This window comes from Rhinopithecus roxellana, chromosome 4, assembly GCF_007565055.1.
Source record: "Rhinopithecus roxellana isolate Shanxi Qingling chromosome 4, ASM756505v1, whole genome shotgun sequence".
In the NCBI taxonomy this organism is placed as follows: Eukaryota; Metazoa; Chordata; class Mammalia; order Primates; family Cercopithecidae; genus Rhinopithecus; species Rhinopithecus roxellana.
In genome coordinates this window covers 56,327,633-56,345,205 of record NC_044552.1, presented here as the reverse complement: position 1 = coordinate 56,345,205, position 17,573 = coordinate 56,327,633, and the positions used below count along the sequence as shown (strand labels likewise).

The 17,573-nt window shown below is 39.3% G+C and overlaps 1 protein-coding gene across 1 annotated transcript in view; it reads left to right on the top strand.

Annotated features, from left to right (window-relative positions):
• OPN5 (opsin 5) overlaps positions 1–17,573 on the top strand; it is a 43,024-nt gene that overhangs the window by 9,630 nt on the left and 15,821 nt on the right. Inside the window, exons 3-5 of the mRNA XM_010362833.2 lie at positions 42–212; positions 3,514–3,848; positions 16,698–16,939. Of these exons, the coding sequence (XP_010361135.1) occupies positions 42–212; positions 3,514–3,848; positions 16,698–16,939 (748 nt within the window). The remainder of the gene's footprint in view (positions 1–41; positions 213–3,513; positions 3,849–16,697; positions 16,940–17,573) is intronic.

Here is a 17,573-nt window from a genome sequence, read left to right as displayed (position 1 = left end):
AACCAGAGGAACCTCTGTTGACAAGTCACTTGGTGCTCTAGTTGTAGGCAAGCCGTTCACCATCATCTCTTGCTTCTGCCACCGCTGGGTGTTTGGCTGGATTGGCTGCCGCTGGTATGGATGGGCTGGATTTTTCTTTGGCTGTGGAAGCCTTATCACCATGACTGCTGTCAGCCTGGATCGATATTTGAAAATCTGCTATTTATCTTATGGTAAGTTGGCAGGTTTCTCATTCCCTGACAGTTAAAGCTAGGTGGATTGAGTGTTAGAACTGTACATATTTTATGCAGGTAATAAACAAAGATTATGAATAACCTCAGAGATCAAGAATATTTCTATTTATAGCCTATCATCTTGTTCTGACATGTTTAAGGATTTTAACCTATGTCAAAGTAGACTTCTTTTAATACGTATTTTATAGTAATGTCTGGTGTTTGGTTACAATGCTTTAAAAAGGTATCATTTTCTTGTATAGTGTGTAAGCTTCCATCATGTTTTCCATGCAAATAAAAGAAATAAAGTGCATCGAAAGGGTGTTAAGTCCAAGATGTTCAGCTCATTCCCCACCTAGTAAGTGTAATTGTAAGAAAAGCTGTTTAAGATTCTCCCTTAGGACTCACGTTCCCTGTAATTTCAGAGATAAGGAATTCCAGAAAGTTCACCTCCAAGTTAGAGTCATGTAGCTGTTTCTGCATGCAAGGACACACATGTAGAAATATCACTCAACATTTTTTTTTGTGTGGCGTTGGTTGGTAGAAAGATGAGTGATTACAAGAATTGGTGAATCAGCAGAATATAAGTTTCCAGGGCCTAAATGTATGTTTTTTAATGATTAGACCATTCTATAGGTTAAAAATAATTTCTAGTACTTTCGTTTCTTGGAGCTCTCGGAATTTATTAAACCTGAGAGAACTGCATTTGGGCCTTTAAGTTTAATATTGAGAACCAGGCACAAACCAAGGAATAGTACAGGCTTCCTCTGGATAAAGCTGCTTTGATTGTCAATCTGTCGATTAGAGTGGTTGTGACGGGCGACAGACTGTGGTGTCAGAGCAGGGCCTGGAGACTGAGATGGGAAAAATCAAGTTGACCCAACACTGTCAATGTGGTAGAATTTCCCTTTATACTGTTATAGATTACAGTCCCCAAACTCCAAAGAATCCCTTCTTGGGTGGGTGGGAGGCAGGGGCTTGTGAGCCATCCTCTTCATCATCCAGCACTACTTTTTTTTTTTTTTTAAATTTACATCTCCTTTTTTAAACATTTAAAACTTCTAATAGAAAGAGCTTGAATCAAAATTTCCAGTAAGATATAAAATATACAACTATACATATTCTGTGTGACGTCAACATCTAATTCTTTCTATAGACTTATTTTTGCTCATACCAAAGAGATTTTAAATTTAACTGTAGATTTTATAGATAAGAAGGCAAAAAAGTTAAACTTCCTGAGAGTGTTTGAGGAATACTAAACCCTGATACCTCTGTTTTTAAGTATTTTCTTGAGTTTAGGCTTTGTCAATTAAAGAGATGATGCCACCCACTCCCAGGATCATTGCAGGCCGTAACTCCATATGTGGGAACTGTGTATGTTTTCCAGCTTCTTCTAAGGTTGAACCTCAGTAGTGTGGTTTCATCATTTAATCTGATGCACTATTAAACCCTCCACACAGCGTCCCAGAATGTTGGAATTAGAAGGTCGCTTGGGGACGTGTAGACTTTTCTCCCATGTAACGTGGTAAACTGTTTTAAGGTATCCCTGAGAGATGACCACTTGGCCTCTTCTCGAATAATTCCAGTGACCAGTGACGGGGAGCTTACTACTGCACAAGGCAGCCCATTCTCTGATTGGTCTGCTCTCATTGTTACAATGTTATTCCTTATATTAAGACAAAACTGCCTCCCAGTAACCTCCACCCATTGGTCCTAGTTCTGACTTCTGGAGCAACACAGAACCAATCTACTAATCTACTCCCTCCTGTACTTGACAGCCTTTCACCATACTGGAATGTAAGTATAAAACACCTCACAAGTAACCCTAACCATAAATGCTTATACGTATGCCTATGCACATTCCCATGAATATATGTGATTACCTGTGCCAATGTTTTATTGGTTTTAGTGGAGAAGCAAGAGCTGATTTATAATGTGGCTACATGATTGCTACCCCTATCTGGTTGGGCATGAAATTTGCATTTCATGACACAAAATGCCATGTATTTGAAAAAAAATGGAGACAATAGAGTATAGAAACAATCTGTTATATTTCTTGTTAGCGCTAAATGAGATACACTTACACAGGAGTAAAACTTTCACGTTAATGTAGCACCTTCTAGTTTGCAAAGCAGGCCCCTTACATTATTTTATTTAAATATTTTATTTATTAAATATTTTATTTAACCCATTATTTAACCAAGACTATAACCCATATAGTCTTGCATGCACAAGGTCAGTCAAAGACTAGACACAGAAGAATTAGGCCTTACCGACTTTCCAAACCTCACATTGCACTAAGCAGAGGCAGGCTCTCAGTCTATATTGAAGTAATCATTTAGCTTTTATTGAATATATTTTGATATTTCTTCTCTGCTAACACAAAACCAAGGCAGTAAAGAATCACTTTCCCGGCCCTCTTCGTTTGAGGTGATGAGTGAGGTGTGAAGGTAATTTCTTGTGGAGGCTGCTGCACTAAGTCAGGCCGATCTGTCTTTGGTGGTTGTGTTGAACTCTGAAAATGATCACTAGTGCTTTACAGCTTTTCTTAGATGACTGCACTATTTCCTCCGCTTGGAATTCTCTTTTGGTTAACAGAAACTAGTGCTGAAAAACGGAGCTCATTTTTTGTCTTCCTGAAAATATATTCACAGAATTACTTTGCAGAACATGATGCAACTTACCTAGATTCTCTGCCTCTCCCGCTGTGGCTGTGTGAGTGCGATTGTTGTGTGAATGATGTTTGAAGATTCCAAACCTGCTCCGCAAATTACTAAACACAGTCAAGTACTCTAATCTCAAACCATTTGTGTAATGATCACAGGCCACCAAGCCCCTTCCACAAGTTCTTAGGAAGCCAGATGAGACTAGCAACACAAAAGCTGTTAGGAGGAAGGGCATTTTAAAGACACAAGCCATGTTTTGTGATTCCTCACCTCCCAGAAGGATTTTCCCTGGATGATCCACTAACACACCCTTTCCGAGATGTTTTCTCAAGGGCCTCCATTGTCTTCAGCATCCTCTCATCTCTTTCCTGTCCCTTTTCCCAGCTGTTGTCACTTCTCCCTCCCAAAGCTCCCAGATGCCTAGAGAAAACCTTCCAATTGTGTTCTCCTGGAGAAAGGCCCAAGCTCTGGAACTTTTTTCCGTTTACTCCACTCTCCCTCAGGCTTCAGTTATCTGCCCAGGTCTCCCAGAAATCAATGGAATAAATCTTTGGAGGTGGAATTTGACATATCGAGGGGAGGTATCTGGGTGTAGGGCAGATTACATCCAGGTAATGCTTTTCTTCCGCTTCCAGGGGTTTGGCTGAAAAGAAAGCACGCCTACATCTGCCTGGCAGCCATCTGGGCCTATGCTTCCTTCTGGACCACCATGCCCTTGGTAGGTCTGGGGGACTACGCACCTGAGCCCTTCGGAACCTCGTGCACCCTGGACTGGTGGCTGGCCCAGGCCTCGGTAGGGGGCCAGGTTTTCATCCTGAACATCCTCTTCTTCTGCCTCTTGCTCCCAACGGCTGTGATCGTGTTCTCCTACGTAAAAATCATTGCCAAGGTTAAGTCCTCTTCCAAAGAAGTAGCTCATTTCGACAGTCGGATCCATAGCAGTCATGTGCTGGAAATGAAATTGACAAAGGTAACTGCACTAATATTTTGCACACGTGTTTTCTGACCACTTACAACTTCATAGGGTAAAAAGGATAGGGAACAGGCCGGGCACGGTGGCTCATGCCTGTAATCCCAGCACTTTGGGAGGCCGAGGTGGGCGGATCACGAGGTCAGGAGATCGAGACCATCTTGGCTAACATGATGAAACCCCGTCTCTACTAAAAATACAAAAAACTAGCTGGGCGAGGTGGTGGGTGCCTGTAGTCCCAGCTACTCGGGAGGCTGAGGCAGGAGAATGGCGTAAACCCGGGAGATGGAGCTTGCAGTGAGCTGAGATCCGGCCACTGCACTCCAGCCTGGGCGACAGAGCCAGACTCCGTCTCAAAAAAAAAAAAAAAAAAAAAAAAAAAGGATGGGGAACGTTGGAGACTGAGAGAACTTAGAATCTCTATTCTTTACATAATTCTGAACTTTGTTGATGATTGGCTAAGCCTTTCTTTGTGGTATCTCTCTCCTCTTTCTGTCTCTATTTCCCCACTTCTCTCTTCTCTCTCTCTCTCTCCTTCTCTCTGTCATACACACACACACATTTTTAATATCTACCAAATTTGTATAACCCATCCATTGAGGGCTTATCTTCTCTACTAAATAGGGTACTATGGGTTCATAGTCATTATTTCAGTAATAAGGATAACTTTTCTGAGTCATATAATGCCTCACAGTATTTACTGTGTTGCATGGACTTTGGGACATCATTAGGGACATTCTACCACCTGAATTATTTATAGTGTAAGAGTTTACCACGTGTGCTTTCCCATGGGAAGCTTGTGTTAAGAACACGAGCAGTTTCTGCAGGCTTGAGTACCTTGGTAAATGGTAGTTTCAGAGGAGGCAGTTCTTTAGATATTGTGGAATAAGGAAAAGAGCAAGACTAGAGTTTAATCCCATCACCAGTAGGTTTGTGATCTAGAGCTAGATATTTAGCTTTCTTAAATCTCTATTTCCTCACTTCTGTAACAGGAATAGTGATACCTGTCTCATTGGGTTATAGTGGGAATTCAAAGAGATAAAGCATATTATTCTGTCATCTGGTGCATAGAAGGTGTTAAAGCAACCGTGGTTTCTCCTTTTTCCTTATGACTGTTAGGAATTACTGGTAAAGTCTAAAGCAGTGGTCCTCACATGTTCATGATTTTTTGCCCCTATACTGAAAAAATATTTTCCAACACATGCCCTCAATATTAAATGACATACAGGTAATACCATCAAGCTTTGTATTAAATATTAGCACCCTCTTATTTAACCCCCCAATTTTTGTCTTCTATTTTAAAGATAAAAATAAAGGTAGATTGAAGTTATAATTACTTCTTCCTGTATCCCAATCATATTGATTGCTATCCTACCCTCAAGTGTTCTCACCTTCACTTTGGAGACCACTGGTCTCAGGGACCCAGAGAAACACAGTTCCCTCCAGATAAGAGATGGCTTTTTAGTAAGTTAGAGCCTTGGTTCTACTAATATGCCTCTCTCCAAATTTCAGAATTTTTGGAGTTATGCAAAGATCTCTTGGTTGCATATTGCATTAGTCTGCTTTCACACTGCTAATAAAGATGTACCTAAGATGGGGTAATTTATAAAGGAAAGAGGTTTAATTGACTTACAATTCCACATGACTGGGGAGGCCTAGCAAACATGGCAGAAGGCAAATGAAGAGCAAAGTCATGTCTTACATGGTGGCAGGCAAGAGAGCGTGTGCAGGGGAACTCCCTTTTATAGAACCATCAGATCTTGTGAGACTTATTCACTATCATGAGAACAGTATGGGAAAGTCCTGCCCCTATGATTCAATTACCTCTCACTAGGTCCCTCCCATGACACGTGAGAATTAGGGGAGCTACAATTCAAGATGAGATTTGGGTGGGAGGACAGCTAAACCATATCACATATTGTGAGCTAGATTCCTGATGGCTCCAGTTGACTGTTACGCTCAAAGTCTACATGCCGAGTAGAGGAAGCTTTGAGGGACGTTTTCATCCCTTTAAATCTATACTGATAGCTTAATAATAGAACAGTTCTTGGACAAAAATGCAGATTCAGGAAGCATGATCTTCTTCTGTCTTATAATTGGCTATAAAGTAGGAAAATATTTTCACAAAATGAAGCATTATGAGTTAGGTTCTTCATTTCTAGCTCTTCCTTTAGCTCTTATCTGCAACTTTCAAAAAAGAAATTTAAATAAATCAATCCCAGTTAAAGTTGAATTAGATTTAATGTAAATCCTACTTTGTATCAAGTACTATTTTGGAAACTGGGCAATTGTACCAATGATGAAAATTTTGCTTTTCAATAGTTTATGGAAGTGTGCCCAGGAAACGATGTGTGGACATTCATCACACTGGTATGTGACATTGAAGTTTACTTTGTTGCCCTGTAGTTTGACGTAGCATACAGTTGCTGCAATGTCTCAGAATGTGCTTTCTTTTTGCCATCCCACTCACCTCTCTGTTTGCCATCCCCTATTATGTCATTGGCCTTGACACTTTGTTGGCCTTGCTCAATAAATCATCACTCCTGTCAGGTGAACTGCTCAACTTGACCCTCTCACATTCTAGCATCTTGTTCTCTTGTGTATTCTTGAGGAGTGAGCAGTTTGTCTAGTCAATGCTTCTGGAACTCATTCTACATATGAGGTATAGCATAGCATATACCATTTAATTTGATTTGTTATTATTCTGCTTGACTTGGACTGGGTAGATCAAATAGGCTCACCCTAGACCAGGTTAAATGAAATGTTAAACAAAGTGTAGGAATACATATGTGTAATTTTGTTATGTATATATGTATATTCTTTTAATTTATATACTAAGTGATATTATAGCACATAATATGTGATATTATATTAAGAATGTATCTATATTTTGTTTATATAAACCTGTATTAAAATAACCTAAATACAAAACATCTCTAATTATTAATATTTGTGCAGAAAATTTAAGCTAAAATTCAACCCATATTGAAAAATGAACCTAGTCAATGTTTAGACCAGTCAGTGCTTCTAGAACTCATTATACATATGAGTCAATGTTTTTGGAACTCATTATACATATGAGGTATAGCTCAGCATGTACGCCATTTAATATGATTTATTGTGTTATTCTGCATGACTTGGACTGGGTAGATCAAATAATTAGGCTCACTCTAGACCAGGTTAACCAAAGAAATGTTAAATGAAGTATAGGAATACATATGTATAATTTTGTTATGTATATATGTATATTCTTTTAATTTATATACTTAATGACATATCATATAATATGTAATATATTAATAATATGTCTATATTTCATTTATTTATGTACACATTATATAAACCTATCTTAAAATAACATAAACACAAAATGTTTCTAATTATTAATATTTGTACAGAAAATGTAAGACAAAATTTAACCCATATTGAGAAACAAACATAACTACTGTGACATCTTCAGTACTAAATTTAAACTATTTTTCACTACTACTCAATTTTGACCTTGATTTTTCCTACTGAGTAAAAAAAATAAGTAGAAACCACCTTATACTGGACCCCTCCATAGCCTTAGCAACCTTTTTGTTCATTTAGCTACTGCTCAGGATTGTCAATTTGCTTGCTCACTTGGTGCTTCTGATCTTCAGAACAGCCTGTTCTGAAAGCTGATTACTTAAAGGTTACCTTCTGGGATTCTGAGATCAAAATCACTTAGTTTTCTGTGTACTCTAATTATTTCTAGCTGGGTTATTACTGGGGCCAGTATTCTGAGGGTCTGATCTCGTGAAGCTAAAAGTTGGCTTTCTCTCTGCAAACCTTTCTCTACTTTGTAGCTTTCTTCTAATTAATTTTAAAATCAATGGTTTTGCTAGACTTTTGTAGCAGCCTGAAATTTCACAGACTACAAACAGAGGTGTGAGACATATATATATATACACACACACACACACACAGATAGATATAGATATGATTATCTTTATATTTCGATGACTCAGCATAATTTCATTTCTATGCCTGCATTTAACCTTGTAAAACTGATTTCTTATTGGACAACCAATATAAATTCTGTCAAATCAGTAATTTCTCTCCTCTTCCCAGGATTACCTAAAAGTTTCAGGAAGGTTTTCACAATGTCAGTGCTAATGGGTAGGGGACTCGTGGTCGGGGTGTTGTCATTTACTGACTCTGACGTTGCTGTGATATTTAGGGTTCCTTGTGGTCTTAGTTACAGTTTTCATGGGTCGCTTTGCATCTTCCTTGTTCCAACTATAAGGCATCTTTAGGCTCATCAGCACTGTAAGCTACTTCCCCACCCTTCCGCTGAAACCCCTCAGGTGCATCTTGGGTCTTGGCTGGGACCCTGGGAAGTGAGACACATGTTTTCTGCTTTCACATCCCTGAGAATTCTGTTGTTCTTCCATCCCCATCCCTGACCCTTGGCTATTGTTCTTCCAGCCCCAATCCCGGCCCTTGGTGTTCAGCTCGGTGGGGTAGGTTCAGGACACCTTCTCAGGGTTGGTTACCAACCTCTCTGATGTCCCCACTTGCCTTTGGGGTATAGGCCCTGTACCTATTTGGGAGTGGGAAAACTGGCTCTTATTTCCATGTACATCCTCTAAATTTTTCACACAGTAATCTTAATGCCCTGAGTCCTTTAAGCCTCTGATTGTGGATACTTACAGTCACTTTTTTTTCCTACACTCAAAACCCTTTTTCTCAATTATTTTTTCTCCTGTGAGTTTCAAATTTCTGTTTTAAAACTCAGAAGCTGAGAAATGAAGGTTTTACTTCTTTGGGTACTTTTGCTTATAAAAATCTTCACACAATGCAGTGAACACTCTTGCTGCTGATTAAATAAGGGGAAAGGTAGAGTCACTGCCTGAGGGGTTCTTCCTACCTGCTGCACGAAGAAAGACCACTGCATTGCAATAAAGAGTTTAATAGGCATTAGGCCAGTCACACCAGATGGAAAATGGAGTTAGTACCCAAATCAGTCTTATCCAAAGCTTGTAAGTGAGGGGTATCACCAAGGCTGTTTGGGTGACGGGGTGGGGATTGCTCTGCAATGGGTGCTGACTGGTTGGGTTGGGGATGAAATTATAGGGGGTCAAAGCTGTCCTCTTGAGCTGAGTCTGCCCAGGTGGGGCCACAGGAGCCTTGGGGTCCAGGTGTAGCTATGAGTGTCAGACATGCAAAAAACCTGAAAAGATATCTCAAAAGGCCATAGGTTCTACAATAGTGATGTTATTTGCAGGAATAATTGGGGAAGTTGCATATCTTATAACCTCCAGAATAATGGCTGACAATCATTTATGTCTGCGCTTTAGCAGAACTCAGTCTCCTCTCATTTCCACCAGTTTGACAGTCTCCCATTAGCTTTTCAAAAGTGCTTGAGTTTGGGGAAAGGCCTGTTATCATTTAAACTTGAGCCTAAATGTCCCACAAAGTCAGCCTGGCCCCAATCCCAGGAATAATTAAGGGAAAGTCAAGATGAGGGTGTTAGAACAGCTCAGTTCACTGTTACAATTTTTCTTACTGATAACATTTTTGCAAAGACAGTTTCAGTACAATGACAGGAAGACAATCCCAGAAGCATGAATTAGTTTTTCCAAATATTATTGTGCCATACGTGTTGGTACTTCATAGTAATTCATTTAACACACATCCATCATTTACAATGTTACAGGTCTACAGTTATTATACAGATCCCCTGGGCACCTGAATTTCTCTTAGTGCCCCTTATTTATACCAGGAAGCCCTCCTGATTCTCCCTGGCTGGTTAAAGTCCACCTACTATGTATGAGCCATCAGAGCATTTGGCACATTATCTTTGGTGACACTGGTCATATTTTGCTGAATCACATGTTTATAGCTCTCTTTTGTAAGATAGTAAGTGAGGCAAAGGAAAGTGCTGGGGATCCTGTTTGCCACTGGACCCTATAGCCTGGCACCTGCTAACTGTTTAATCAGGATCGCTTGAATAAATACATAATTGAATAAACTAAGTTAATCTAATTACCTTGATGAATGTTAAGAGGTCCCTTGAACTCTGGCTTGAGTGCCTCTGTTTCTTTTATACTTGACAGGGCATTTTTCTTCACTGTGCTCTTTTACATTGACTGTGAAATCCTTCTAAAACTCTTAAAGCTCCATTTCCCTTAAATGACTCCTCCCTTTTATAGCTCATCAAATGCTATTTATCATTGAAGGATCAGATTCAGAAGACCCCCTGTGTGGACTCTAAGGCAGTTCGTGGGAAAGTTGAACTATATTTCTTTAAAAAAAACCCAAAACCAATTAATTAATTATATCCCTCTGTTCTTAGCTTAAATGTCACTTCCCAGAGAAGCATTTCCAAAAACTGAATTCAGATCCTCCTATTAAAATGTTTCATTGCAGCCTTTACATTGTCTTCTTGGGACATGTCACAATTTTTAATTAATTTACAATTTCATACTTATTTTGGGGATTATTCCTTCATTTCCTTTTTTTTCCCTTTGTTACCACTACTTGATGAGCCCTGAGTGGGTAACAGCCATGTTTTTTTGTTCTCTTTGCGTCCCCAGGACCTAATACAATGACTCATACATGGTAAGGGCTTAATATATATTTGTTGAAGGAAGGAAGGATTAGTTCAGAGCAATATAATCATGAAAAAGTTTTAAACTAGGGATCAATCCCAATTTTGCCACTAGCTCCTTGAGAGGTGTTACATAGTCAATGTGTGTTTTTTATTTTGCCTGCCAGAGGCTGAAAGACTTCTGTATCTGAGGAATTTCTAACATGTTGTTCCCTGCTTAGAGTGGGAGGAGAAGCATTGTGCCTCTTAATTTAAAAGATGCTGAAAAGACCAGCCACTCATTTCCCAGAATTCCCCTACAGCTATGGACTTGGGCACCAGCCCTCAATGTGTCCCAGGAAGTAATGATATGGCATCTAGGGGCAGGGAATTCTTTCCTGAGGCCATGGCCACAGCAGCAGTGGTTTCTGCATCAGAACCAGTTCTGTCACAGCTTTGGGTAGCATTTCTCTCTGCTTGATCTCAGTATAAACTGCAGTTTCCCAGTGTTACTTTATGTTAACTAGTATCATTTAAATAAATGTATTTTCTGCCTCACTCACCCATAGTCAATTTCTGTTGCTTGCAACTCAGCATCTTGATGAATTAACCTAGAGCAAATCATTTAATCTTTCTGGACCTTAGTTTTCTCATCTGTGAAAGAAAGTAGAGGAAGAGAATGAAATGATATCTCAGTTACCTTCTAAACTCCATGTGTCTATGAAAATGACTAGATTTGTTCAATTGTTTAAAGGTCTTTGGCAATAGCTATTGTTACTAAAACCACATGGCCTTCCAACCTGAGTATTTGTTCCTCTCCAAGCAGCATATCCCCACTTCAAGGGTTTTGGGCCATCTATAACCAATAGTGAAGTCTCTCCTGTTTTGTTGAACCAGATACTTGTAAGTTATTTTCTGTTCTTTAAGCCAGCCACTGCCTAGTCAGGAAATATTGTGTTCAGTTTTGGACCAAAACCCCAAAACACAGATGCATAGAGTGACATGACCTAATTTGCCGCCTCTCTATTCAGTTGCAGTTTTTGCTTGTTTATAGAGTAGCGGTATTTTAAGATTCGAGAAAATTGCAACTGGGAAGTGTGAAATTCTTGTTTTTCTTTTCTTGATTTTTTTTTGAAGTATGAATTCATGTTTATTGCTTAGATCACAACCAGGATTCACAGATGGAAGGTACACCACAGATGTCAGAAATTTTTTCTTTACAAGTTTATGGAGGAAGGTTTAAGATGGTTGACCTTCATTATCATTCTGTGGATAAAATAGAAAGAAGGAAGAAATTCCAACTAGACACACTCAAAGCTGTCAAATTACTTAATTTCTTAAAAGGTAATGTGAAAGCTAAGTAAGTGTCACCACTCTTATTTGTATGTGTTTGAGAAGGAACCAAAGAAGGTAGGTCACAGTTGTCAAGATCCCTCCCTTCCTGCTTGTCACTGGTAGAGTCACTCAATGACAGATGGCTCTTATACAGGGAAGGTAGTAGTCCCATAACGGGAATTACTGTCTTTTAATATTATTTTCTTACTGGTTGGAATCAAATCCATATACTTGCTAGCTAGACCCAAGCTAGAAAAACAAAATCTTGTCACCCGCATGCTCCCGTCAATTGCGCTGTCTCCTGAAGCAGACAGGATGCACATTCTTCCTGTTCCCTAATGTGCATAGAGGTGATCTCTCCTGGGAACATTATCTCACTCTAGCCACTGAACTATCTTTGCTATCCCCAGTCTAATTGGTTCTGTAATGCGATTCAATCTTGTTATTGACAGGGAACTTATTTCATCTCTTTGGCCCTCTTTTTCAACCTTACTTTCACATCAATTCTATATCTTCCTCTCATCTATTTTATTATTCCAGGTAGTATGCAGCTTCAAATGTTAGCTGAAGTCTTGTTTGTATCTGAGCAAAGGAGCCTGGAGAGAGGAGCTGGGCACCCCCTCTGAAATAGTTGTTCCTAGAAAATCAGCGATTCTGCCCCACTCACACTGGTCAGTGGGGCTGAACCACGACTGGTATCACGGAGTTACTCAGAGTATCTCCATGCCAATGACTCTTCCCACTATTCCACACTGCCTCAGTACATTGAAAGGAGGGAAACTCCTTCTTAGAAACCTTACCTGCTGGAATGCTTCAGATGTATTAGACCCAGAGGCATAGCCTTGGAGAATTTACTTTCAACTACATAATTCTATTATTGTTTTAATTGGTTAATTAATTGGAATTGAGCAATTATGGACAACACTGCTTTTGTGACACAATGCCAACTTGAACTGGTGCTGGAAACTGGCTATATCCCTTGGTCCTCTACAGCATGATGTACTTAAAATGAACTGGGTTGCAGATGTGTGATTCTTTTGTAGAAGCTAAACATGTACCCTGTGAATTTCCACCCACAAAAATTGTCTAATTTAGGATTTGAAGTCTTACTGCTTTTCCAAGTGACCCAAAAAGGCAGTGATAAAAGTGAAGTAATTAAAAAAAATAAACAACTTAGAAAAAGTTGATGGGTCCAGGAGCCTGTGTTAGAACTAGCTTAAGAATATCGGGAATAGAGATTTTAGAAAATAAAAATTAAGACACATTTAGAATTGAGGAAAGTCAAAAACAGACTGATGAAAAGATTAAATGTATTCCAAGCTGAGTAGAAAGTGTTGACAAAAATGGAGTGTAACATGAAAGTTTTGAAAACTTTCGTGGCCTATATCTTAAAATAGTTTTTACATTTAAATGTTTAATATTTTGTGGAGTATATTTTAAAATGAAAAGGTTATTGAAAGTGAATGTCCCTTATATTAACTTTGTATTCACTTCAGAAACATAAATAACATTGTGTAGTACTTTTTAGATCTAGCCTTTTATCCCTCTTTCTGCTTTAAACTCAATTTCTAAGTCTTTCAATTTAAAGTATTTAGATTTATTCTAATCCCAGAAAAACCATAGTGATTCATTTGCTATGTGTTTGTAAAACTGCAATATATTTAATTCTTCTATGTCCTTTTAAGAAGGATAACATAATGCAAATGTTTTAAGTCTTTTCTGTTCCCCAATTGCACACTCTTCTAAAAGTAGAAAACACGTAAAATGTAGAAAATATTATGGACTAAGTGCTAATCTATTTTTTGTCAATGACTTTGGCAGCAACACAGAAAACAGCTTTTGGGATACTGTGAACTCATCATATGACTCACCAAAGAAGCAAAGATGGAGCTATGTTAAGTCTCTAGACATCTGCTAAAGCAAGCTTTATTTCTATAGTCAGTGTTTATTTGGAGATTTAGAAAAAGAAGGCCCTCACTGTGAGCCTTGAGGCATCCATTCCATTTACAAGCAAAAGTCACACAGACATAACCAAATAAAAATTTCTCCTGGGTAAGCTTTGTAGAAAGATAGAAAAGCAAGTCCAATGGGAGAGCTGCATGTGTACACTGGAACTTGACAGGTTAACTGTTAAGCACAGGTGACAGTTTGGCCAAGAACCGAAAGCAAGGTTGCAGGTCATGCAGGAGATCTGGGCTCACTTGATTCATTTCCTGGGGATTCAGATTCTCTATTTGCAAAATGGAGCAAAATTGATATTATTAAGGGTTTTTGTGTGTGCATGCTGCAGTTAATGTTCAGAGATGAGTTCTGAAATTCTTGGGTGGAACTTTAGAACCTGAGACTTTAGGGCAGATTTTCCATGTTTCATTCTTATACACCCCACAGAGGTGGGTTTCTGGGGCAAACACACCCCATAGACAGGCTGTTCCACAGGCCAAGTAGACGGGAGGCTGTGGAGCATTTCCTGCCTACCACTAAAGCGTACTGAGATGCACGTGCACACATATGACCTTGTTATGGGAAAAACACATCCAATCAACCGTCTAAAACAAAAAAGACATTCACAAATAGTGTTGCTTTAATGATTACTAATAAAACATTGTATGTCTCACTCCTTATCATTGATTCTCTAGAATTTGTCATGACCCTGATGTTGGGAATTGTTATTTTGCTTCTTAAAGTGGGGGATGGGAGTAAAAGGAAGTGATACCTGGCATAGCTGCATCCTTACTCAGAGATTATAGGAAAGTCCAGTTTTCCTGGAACTTTATAAAATCCCCAAGGTGGGTTTGATCAAGATCTTTTGAGTCATGTGCTGCTCTCTATTCCTATTATGGTAGCCAGGAATGTGTAGTTCTCTGCTTGGTCAGACTTGGGTCATGTGACGCCCACGATGTCAGCTTCATAAGGCAGCCTAGCAGGTTGAGGGGTGCTGGTGATGCTAAGGTAGAAGAGATACACTGGGAAGGTGGAAACAAAGGTAAACAAACAAACAAACAACCCCCCACCCCAAACAAATAGATGTCTACTGTGCAGAAGACTGATTTGAATGTAGATTTCAAATTATTTTACGGAAGGAATATCCTAGTAGATAACAGTGTATAAGGATACTTTGAAGTTAGGGTATGCTTTTTCAATTAGGGCCCGAAATAGCACAAGTTTTAAATAAAAACCAAAGTTTTGATTGCATTTGTTAGTCTCAATACTCTAATTTCTTATTTCTTCTTTAGACTCTTGCCCAATCAAACCTGCCAAGAGTAGAAATTCTACATGGGCAGGGATGTGTCTGCTTTGTTTATTGCTTTATCCTTCACACAAAGCATGTAGAAGCTTGTTGATTGAATGAATAAACAATGATCTTTCTACCTTCTATTTTTTTCTGTGCCATTTTCCTCTACAGGCTAATCCTCCTAAGCAGAGTTCTCATCATATTTCCTGCTCCAAAACCAACTAGTGTCTCAAATAATATAGAATTAAGTGCAAGCTCAATAATGCCATACAAAACCCTGAATCTTTCTTTCCTGCCTCGTTTCCCTTTGTTGCTTTCTCATACCACAATGAATAGCTCACTGGTTCCTATACTGACCTCCCGCATTTCTGTCTATGCCTTTACTTGGTTTCACCACTATTTCTTTATTTCTACTTGCCAACGTGCACATCCTGTTTGAAACTTTCCTCAATAGGCTGGGTGCAATGGCTCATGCCTGTAATCCCAGCACTTTGGGAGGCTGAGGTGGGTGGATCACCTAAGGTCAGGAGTTCGAGACCACCCTGGCCAACATGGTGAAACCCTGTCTTTACAAAAATACGAAAAGTAGCCAGGCATGGTAGTGCACACCTGTAATCACAGCTACTCGTGAGGCTGAGGCAGGAGAATCTCTTGAACCTGGTAGGCAGAGGTTGCAGTGAGCGAAGATCACAACACTGCACTCCAACCTGGGCAGCAAGAGTGAAACTTCGTCTCAAAAAACAAACTCCCCAATTTGCCCAATAGGATATACATGTGTCTTCCTCTGAGCTGCCACTTAAATCATACTCAGCTTTGTACTGTAGTTATTTGTATTCTAGAGGGATACAACTCAGGCTCTAGGTTTTACTGGTATTGCCCCACAGCACTAGGCATAGTGTCTTACACAAAGACTTGTTGAAAAGAGTTTGTTGAAGTGAGATGATGTATGGGGGTCAGGCAGGTAGTTACACAGCACTAATTAGGACTACATTATTAAAGGGATTGAATTGCGGGTGGTGAGAGACTTGTGAGGGTGTTTTAAACTCTATCACTAATTATTCTTTGTTCTGAAAATAAAGAGGCCCTGAAGGTGATTGTAATTTTGTAAGAGTGAAAAGTGTTTTCTGGAAAAGTATTGTTCTATACAACTGTGCCACGTTGGCTGAGTCTCAATGACTTATTTTATATTATATACCTAGTGAATTTCCACTATCTGAGCCTCAAACCTGAGAAAAATTTGAGTCAAAAGAAATAACATTTAATAGAAATTTCTGAAAATGCAAATTAGAATTTCAAACTAGGGCAGAGTTTCTGTTTCCTGAGGCGAATATGGATGATGATTTAAAATTTCATCAAGGTGAATATATTTTCCATCGAGTTTTTAAGTGAATGTGGGTTGAGAAGTCCAGAAATATGATTTCCTACCACATGGAGGCATAATCTGACAGCTATTTGAGGGTTATATTTTGGGTCCTTGGGTACATTCAAATTCTAGAGGGAAAACTAGATAGGATGTGGTAAATGGGATAAAAAAGTGTATTCACTTCTTTTGGCTGAACTTCGCAGAAGTCCATATGAAATGATTGATAGGGACAAAGTAAATGAAAACAATGACAGACTTTCTTGGGTGTGAGAGGTGACCTGATCCTTCTCCATACCCATCGTTTCAGACTCATGTCCTTTACCAGCTGTCTTGATTCTTTTCTCTGTTGCTTTCTCTCATCAGGTAGCGATGTTGATTTGTGCTGGATTCCTGGTTGCCTGGATTCCTTATGCAGTGGTGTCTGTGTGGTCAGCTTTTGGAAGGCCAGACTCCATTCCCATACAGCTCTCTGTGGTGCCAACCCTACTTGCAAAATCTGCAGCGATGTACAATCCCATCATCTACCAAGTTATTGATTACAAATTTGCCTGTTGCCAAACTGGTGGTTTGAAAGCAACCAAGAAGAAGTCTCTGGAAGGCTTCAGGTAAAACTTCAGAAGCTGGAAATGAATTACACTCTCTTTGTTTCAAAATCCGGCAGGGTTCAAGCTCCTCAGACGTGCTGTCTTCTCAGGGTTAAAGTTCATCTCCTAGGAGTAGTGTAGGAAGGACTTTATTTTCTGTTTATCAAAGTTCCTGAAATCAAGTAATCAGCTATGTAGAGGTTGTATGACATGAATACATAGTGAGACGTGATTCTGTTTTTGATTCTGGAGCAACTAAGATACAGAGATGTGTCCATCTGAGAAACAGCCACTGTTTATCCATGGCTCGTAAGTTGCCTATCTGGGACCAAAATCCTTTTATTCCAAGAGTACTATTTCACATGGCTTTGATCTCACAATAGAATGATTCTCTTGTTTGGCACATCACTACCACTAACTAAGGGCATAAAAGTTGGGCAGGCAGAGGAAGGAAGGGGAGAAGGGAGATGACATTTCTGCTGTGTGCCAGGTTTCTTTTATTTTATTTTCACAAGAGCCTTGGGTTATTCTCTTTCTTTGTCAGAAGAAGAAATTGAGGTTCAAGTAAGGTTAAAGTTAAGTAAGCTGCCCATGTTTAGACAGCCAGAAAGTAGCAGAGGAGGAATTCAAATTCAAGTCTACTGGGTTTCAAAAT